We start from the raw sequence: 7,406 nt of genomic DNA, 5'->3' as shown, positions 1-7,406 counted from the left end.
CTAGCATTCACTGAAGGAAGTGTAGAGAGAGTGCATTCAGGCACAAGGCAGAAGTTTCCCTTGACTAGCTCTCCTTATCTCTTACGGGGATCCCTCCTCTGGACACATAATGAGAAAACAAGCATGACCCAGTATTTATGGGAGCCTCGAGTAGGGGGGTAATGGCTAATCCTTTTACTCATTTCCAGTCAAAACTCCTTATTCCCACTTCTTCTCTATGCAACAGAACCAGAAGGCTACAGCAAACACAAAACTTTAATTAGCTCTCTCCAAACGTCAGGCAACACTCAGGATAAAGATGGGAATCGTGGCTTGTTGAACACACCAGTTTCTGCCTCTTGACAACAGATGTCTTCCAAGGCAAAATACATGTGAGCTTTCAGACTGCTTCCACCACACTTAAAAACATGACGCCTGCTTTGCAGCCTTCCACTCTTACAAAGTGGACAATGTTATCAAAGGTTTTTGCCCTTGCAGGGTTATTCAGCAATCACACCCACCTCCAAACAATGCCTGAGAAAACATAAAAATCCCACTTGGATCATTTGGGCATGGAGTCAGGTGGTGAGGTAGTGAGGCACTCAGTAACTATGCCATTGCTAGCTCATGAATAACCTCAATTCATTGGCTGTTCCTGGGTCATCAATAAGACTAAAAGTCCATGGACCTTGCTTCAGTACTGGAACTCCAGAGAACGTTGCGGCTTCAAGAAGGAGGCCTTTGTAGTGAACACTCCTTGGATTTTCCAGCAGAAGAAGTGTGCAAAACAGGGCCAGAATCCAGCCTTGCCAGAGTGCTCACTCGACATCCACAGCTGCTCGAGGGCCCCTTAGATTTTGCTCACAGTGTGGGCCTGCTTCCGGGTAAGGTACCATCAACTATGAGAGAAAAGTCCAGCAGGGGAGACAAGGGGAAGCCTCAGCAGCACAATAACCCTCATTCCTGGCTGCCAACCTTAACTGCTCAGAAAACGCACCTCAAATTTGACCTCGCAGCAAGGCTGCTGGCATGGTGCACATCAGGCCACAGCTTATAGCAGTCTTCTGCCACTGATGCTGAGAGAGGTTCTCCAGGGAGGCTCATCAATCTATGCAATATTGTCGTACACACGGACGACATCCAGGTTGTCCCGCAGAGCCTCCAGCAGCCGCGACGCCTGATCCATCTCCTCGTCTGATAACTGGGTGCTGACGGTTGGGATGAACTCAAGGCCGGCAGAGACAGAACAGAGGCCCAGCGAGTCGAGCTTCTCACGGACCTGGCGCAATGCTGGCACAGCGCAAACAAACTGGGCAGAAGGGGGCAAAAGAAGAAAGGCATTCAGCCACAAATGCTTCGTAGACTCGAACACAGTAGTGCAGCTACATGAGAAACCTGCCTCTCACCTTCAGAAGCATCTTCTCGTTCTCATCTTCCTCCTCTTGGACATCTTCCGCTCCAGCCTCGATGGCCAGCTCCAGGGCCTGGTCCAAGGTGACGGCGTTGCCGGACCGGTTCTCGCTGCTCACCGTGACAACGCCCTTCTTCTCAAAGTTATGTTGGGCACCGTCAACAAGTTGTCCCCTGCGGGGAACACAAAGTGGGGGGCAGCAATCCGCCCGTCCCCAGCACGGACATTAAGTGATAGTGAGCCACAAGATCTAAAAATATAAGAAGACGTTCAAAACTAGAAGCAGTGTGGGAATACAGTTTGCTCAGAGGCTGCATATAGAACTCATGCCTGACATGCAGGCCTCAGTCCTGTACCATACACACAATATTTAACCATGTTCTTCCCAGAGAAATCAGGTTCCTACGGTCCCACCTCCAACTTACTAGAGTACATTCCTCTTCTCCCAGAGAGAAACTAAAAAACCCCAACCAAAACCTCCTTTATTGCAGGCTTCCCCAACCCAGAGACTTCCAAGTACTTTAGACTACAACTCCCATAAGCCCCAGCCAAAGCAGTCATGCTGGCTGGCAGCAGATGGTAGCTGGAGTCCAAAATGTCTCAAGGGCATCAGGTTGGGCAAGGCTGGCATTTTGACACACTCTGAATGCCAGCTCCTATAAGCCCAAGCCAAAGGTCACAGATGGGAGTTGTGGTCCAACAACAGTAGCAGATCCATGGCTTCCCCAGCCACTCTGGGCGGCTTCCAACAGAATATTAAAACCACAATAAAACATCAAACATTAAAAATTTCCCTAAACAGGGCTGCCTTCAGATGTCTTCTGTAGTTGTTTATTTCCTTGACATCTGGTGGGAGGGCATTCCACAGGGTGGGCGCCACTACCAAGAAGGCCCTCTGCCTGGTTCCCTGCAGCTTCACATCTTGCAGTGAGGGAACTACCGGAAGGCCCTCAGAGCTGGACCTCAGTGTCTGGGCTGAACGATGGGGGTGGAGATGCTCCTTCAGGTATTCTGGGCCGAGGCCGTTTAGGGCTTTAAAGGTCAGCACCAACACTATGAATTGTGCTCAGAAACATACTGGGAGCCAATGTAGTTCAACGGCCACTCCCAGTCACCAGTCTAGCTGCCACATTCTGGATTAGTTGCAGTTTCTGGGTCACCTTCAAAGGTAGCCTCATGTAGAGCGCATTGCAGTAAGCCAAGCGGAAGATAACCAGAGCATGCAACACTCCGGCAAAACAGACTGCAGGCAGGTAGAGTCTCAGCCTGCGTACCAGATGGAGCTGGTAGACAGCTGCCCTGGACACAGAATCTTCCTCACATGTTCCTCATCATGTAGAGATGAGGTGGGGAGAGCAAGGATGTGTTGTTCCCACTGCCTCTGTCGTGCCCCTGATATCCCAGCCCCACAGCCCTCCAAGCACTGGAGTTGAATGTTTGCAGCTGCAACACTGAAATGCATGGGGAATCTGCCTGAGTCGAAGAGCCACTGGAGGTTCAGCCCCAACAAGTAAGAGGGTGGGACGGTGAGGAACACGGAGGAGAAGGAGCAGCCAACATCTGCTGTCCACCATCGCCATATGATGGGGAATGCTTGAACTTCTCCAGTCCAAAGGGAATCCAGAAAAGCCGCACTGTGACCATCGGGAAGCAAATAATCCAGAACCTTCTCCTCCAACCCAGTAAGACCCTCTCAACCACTGCAAGCCAGATGTGGTCCCCACCCCCAGCTGACCACTTCACCCCCACACTAACCCGTGTTTGTTCAGAAGATGCCGGATTTCATTGAAGGACCTTTTCGTATTGTCCGTCAGCATCTCAATTAGTAGGGTGCAGCCGCCAGGCCCTCGCACCCCATACAACAGGTAGGACGACCTGATTTTTTCCTACCAAAAGAGAAAAGTTGAAAAGAACAGTAAGTTGTATCTTGAGGGACAGACACACACACACCCAGATGATGGGAGTTGTAGTTCAGTGCCATGTGGAGAGTCAAAAGGTTTTCCACTACTACTACTACTACCAATTTAAGTTTTGGGCAAAAGAGGACACAAAAGACAGCGAGTGATTTCTTTGTTACCCCACCAGACAACACACACACACAACTTTCTCCTCTCACACAAAAGAGCCCTGGCTCCAAAAAGCTCAGAAACATACCCCGCGGGTGAGTGCTGCTTCGATGGAGACCTTGGGCATGCTCTTGCTGCGGCACTGCTCAATAACATTGGCGAGATTCGTGTTCAGTTCTGGGTTGGGTCCGCCTTCTGGCAAAGACAATGCAGGAAGACAGAAGATTACCCTTAAACAAATGGTTTATCATAAAGCGTTGTCTCGCTTCACAGAATGATGGGAACGCAAGAGCGTCTTTGCCTTGAAGTGTTTACAATCGAAAATTCAGCGTAAGGAAGAAACACCATGGACAGAATAATTGCCACGCACAGGAAGAACAAGGATATAGTTTGAGTGCCTCGCTTGGAGTTCTATAAATCATTTAATGTGCCAACGCGAATAGAAGTTATTAATAGTGCAGCTGTTGTATAAGGGATTATTATTTTGACTGGAATATAATTGAAATCAATAAGATTTTGGAAGGCAGAAATAAAGAAAATCATCAAACCATCAAATCTAGCACGTGGGCGGCCACTTAAATTATATAATTCGGTATTTGAATGATTGGTATTAGTAATGGTATTATAATTTGGTATTGTTATAATGAGGCTATTATTGGACTGTAACTGAAAATTAATAAAAATAATTATTAAAAAAAGAATAAGAAAACTCAGCATAATGGAGGGGAATGTAGCCTAGTGCATTCTGTATAAATCTTGGGAGCTGGGGAACAGGAACTGCGGGGATGGCCACTGACCAGATTTGTTGCTCCAAGTATGTGGGCAAAGCTGGGTTTCGCCCATGCTTGCCAGAGACTGGTGGCACACATGCCACGCAGCAAGCGGAAACATGGGAGCCTAGCTGTGTGCTAGGAATCTCCACTTCCATTACAGAATAGCAACAGAAATCCTGCCTCTGTACCTCTTACAGCCAGTCGGATCAGCATGCTAAGCTTCTGGAAGAGACGGCCCCGAGCTTCGTCCTTCGGACCCTTAATGTTTTTGACCTTGGACCATTTGTTGTGTCCGGCGAAGGCAGCACGGGAGGCGTGGACAGCGCGATGCGGGTGGTCCAGTAACATCAGAAGGCGTGGCCGGAAGAGGACACTCATCCTCACGAGACTGGAGCCTACAGACATGGCTTGGATGGGACGGAAGAGGTTCCGTCTTGAAGTTCAATCTTGGAAACAAATGGGGGGGATGACTGTTGTGATATGGAAATGCAGTTTTGAAAATGGCTCATTTTGAGGCTGGTAAATAAGAATCCTACAAAAAAAACACCACACAATCCATCAATATAATCTACTGGAACATTGCTGAATTGCTACGGTAAATTCTGGAACCATTGATTTTCATTGCTCCACACCCTTTTGCCTCTGGTCCTGAGAAGACTGCCCACAAGGAAATGTGGCCCTCAATCTGAAAAAGGTTCCCCACCTGTGATTTAATGAGACAAGAAGCTACTCAAAGGAGAATAAAAACACAAAGATCAGCCTTATGGATGGGGGCAAGATCCTCCGTCATATGGAAAAGGAGAAGCGGCTTTACACGACAAGAGGTATGCAGAGAGTTCACCGGCTCCCAACAGAACTCAGCAAACACACCTGGTGTCCAAAATGTGGGAAAGCCATCAAAAGAGTGCTGGTTTATAACTTTCTCCTATTGAGTGTTCTTAGCTTTCCTTTCCCCACTATTCACACTTTATTTTCCTCCAGATTGTTCAGCACAGGGTATTGGAGTAAACATTCGCAGAATTCCGTAGCGAAAAGTAGCCAGTGCAGAAGGTTAAACGCAGAAGGTTACGAGCCTCTTGAAAAGGGCAGACACAAAAATCACACGCATCCATCTTTTATCGGGAATAATCGACGATCTCTGGTTCTACACTCGCAGACACAAAATGCAGATTGAAATTAATTTAATTCATAAGCATTTGCACCGAAAGACAGAAGGAGGAGTGGGATCTAAACTAGACTGTGACTAGTAGTGTGTCAGAAGAACTAATCTGCGATTCACTGCTGGTGAACCCAGGAGTTCTAGCTTCCATCATGTACTACAGTACTGTATATTAACCCAGGAAAGCCCCCCCCCACCATTTCCTCTTCCACGCGAGGGTCCCAACTTACAGAGGAATAGCTGCAGCAGCGTCATGGAACTCCCCGGCATTCTTCCTGCAATAGCTCCGCCCACAGAGAGGCGGTACCTGAAATTAACTCTTTCCTCTCGAGCCCCATGGTGGGCAAACGATTCCTGGACTAGATGACCCTCATGGCCCCTTCAAACTCTACGATTCTCTAGGATTCTATCCTCCCTCAGGCGTGCCTTTATCAGATATTTATTTTTAAATTAGTCATGCAAGGTCTAAAGGTGTGGATAATAATCTCATGTCTAGTTTGGCCTCATGTCTAGTTTGGGATGTCTAAAGGTGTGGATAATAATCTCATGTCTAGTTTGGGAGTCTGGAAAAAGTGAATTGATTTTGTGTGTGTGTGTGTGTGTGTGTGTCCCCATTACTGGCAAGTATCATTTCTTAAAGAGCTGGAATGCGAAAGTTTTTGGGTACAACCAGTACACATTGTCACGGGTTGGGGTGACAAGAAGCCCACAAAGGAGAAATGCTATTCAGTTGACATTTAAAGACGAACCAAGCTAATTTGCACTTTCCAAAACAATACATGAACCAAAACACAGCCATCTTTCAAAATTTGGACTTCTCTGCAGGGCATTTATCCAGCTAAGTGTCTGTATGGAAATGCAAAAACTAGGGTAAACTGTGAGTAAAAATGCATTTAACTGTGAAAATGACATACTGTACAAAAATGCATTCCAGGAGTATACACTATACAGAAGTGTGGTGAGAAGATCAAGAGAAATAGTAGTACCACTCTATTCTGACTTGGTCAGACCGCATCTGGAATACTGTGTCCAATTCTGGGCACCACAATTTAAGAAGGATATTGACAAGCTGGAACGTGTGCAGAGGAGGGCAACCAAGGTGGTCACGGGTCTGGAAACTAAGCCTTATGAGGAGCACCTGAAAGAGTTGGGTATGTTTAGCCTGGAAAAGAGGCGAATGAGAGGCGACATGATAGTCATCTTCAGATATCTTAAGCGCTGTCACATGGAGGAGGGAGCATGCTTGTTTTCTCCTCCTCTGGACCAATGGCTTCCAGTTGCAAGAAAGGAGATACCGACTAAACCAGGCTTCCTCAACCTTGGCCCTCCAGATGTTTTGAGACTACAATTCCCAGCATCCCTGACCACTGGTCCTGCTATCTAGGGATCATGGGAGTTGTAGGCCAAAAACATCTGGAGGTTGAGGAACCCTGGAAACATTCAGAAAAGCTTTCTGATAGTAAGAGCTGTTTGACAGTTCACAAGAGATGGTGAACTCTCCTTCCTTGGAGGTTTTTAAGCAGAGGTTGGATGGCCATCTGTCATGGATGCTTAAGCTGAGATCCCTGCATTTCAGGGGGTTGGACTAGATGACCCCGGGCTTCCTTCCAACTCCACGATTCTATTTGGGATTATTGCTTTACCAAACCTGCAGGTGAGGCAAAATTGCACATAGGAATGCTTGCGTCATTAGGAAGATTTCACCCGAAGAATGCTGATGAATTTTCATAAAGACTTTAAACAAACAAACCTGCATGTGGAAATGTGGAGAGCTGAACTTCAGGACGGAAAGCGAGAAACTGAGAATACCCAAAACGGACACGATTCGCCCATCCTTAGCCAAGTCAACTTCAGCACAAGAAGCTGTTAGCCGTATACTCGAAGGGTTAAAAAATCAAATACAAAAGCCCTGAGCCTAGAGAGGCTCCGAGACACCCGTTGAAGGGGATGCAAAATGCTACGGCACTTTCCCGTTCCGCCCGAAGTGGGGAAGGAACTGAAAGTGGCTTTGGGTCCCC

General features: G+C 47.4%; 1 protein-coding gene across 3 annotated transcripts; it reads right to left on the bottom strand.

The window, feature by feature from the left end:
• Positions 1 to 237: 237 nt before the first annotated feature.
• TACO1 (translational activator of cytochrome c oxidase I) lies at positions 238 to 7,263 on the bottom strand. Of its 3 annotated transcripts, none has more exons than XM_081836672.1 (6): positions 7,139 to 7,263; positions 4,418 to 4,675; positions 3,545 to 3,651; positions 3,146 to 3,276; positions 1,386 to 1,563; positions 238 to 1,288 (listed from the first exon to the last, which is right to left on the bottom strand). In XM_081836672.1, the coding sequence occupies exons 2-6, from the start codon at positions 4,632 to 4,634 to the stop codon at positions 1,088 to 1,090; spliced, it is 834 nt and encodes a 277-aa protein (XP_081692798.1). In that variant the 5' UTR covers positions 4,635 to 4,675; positions 7,139 to 7,263; the 3' UTR covers positions 238 to 1,087. The 3 variants fall into 3 exon arrangements, with proteins under 3 accessions (XP_081692798.1, XP_081692797.1, XP_081692799.1); XM_081836671.1 differs by lacking the exon at positions 7,139 to 7,263 and adding an exon at positions 5,619 to 5,733; XM_081836673.1 differs by lacking the exon at positions 7,139 to 7,263 and adding an exon at positions 5,100 to 5,557.
• Between the last annotated feature and the right edge of the window lie 143 nt (positions 7,264 to 7,406).

Source organism: Podarcis erhardii (genome assembly GCF_964252035.2).
Source record: "Podarcis erhardii genome assembly, chromosome: 13".
NCBI classification, from domain to species: domain Eukaryota; kingdom Metazoa; phylum Chordata; class Lepidosauria; order Squamata; family Lacertidae; genus Podarcis; species Podarcis erhardii.
The sequence above is the reverse complement of the archived record's forward strand: the minus strand, read 5'-3'. Positions and strand labels throughout refer to the sequence as shown.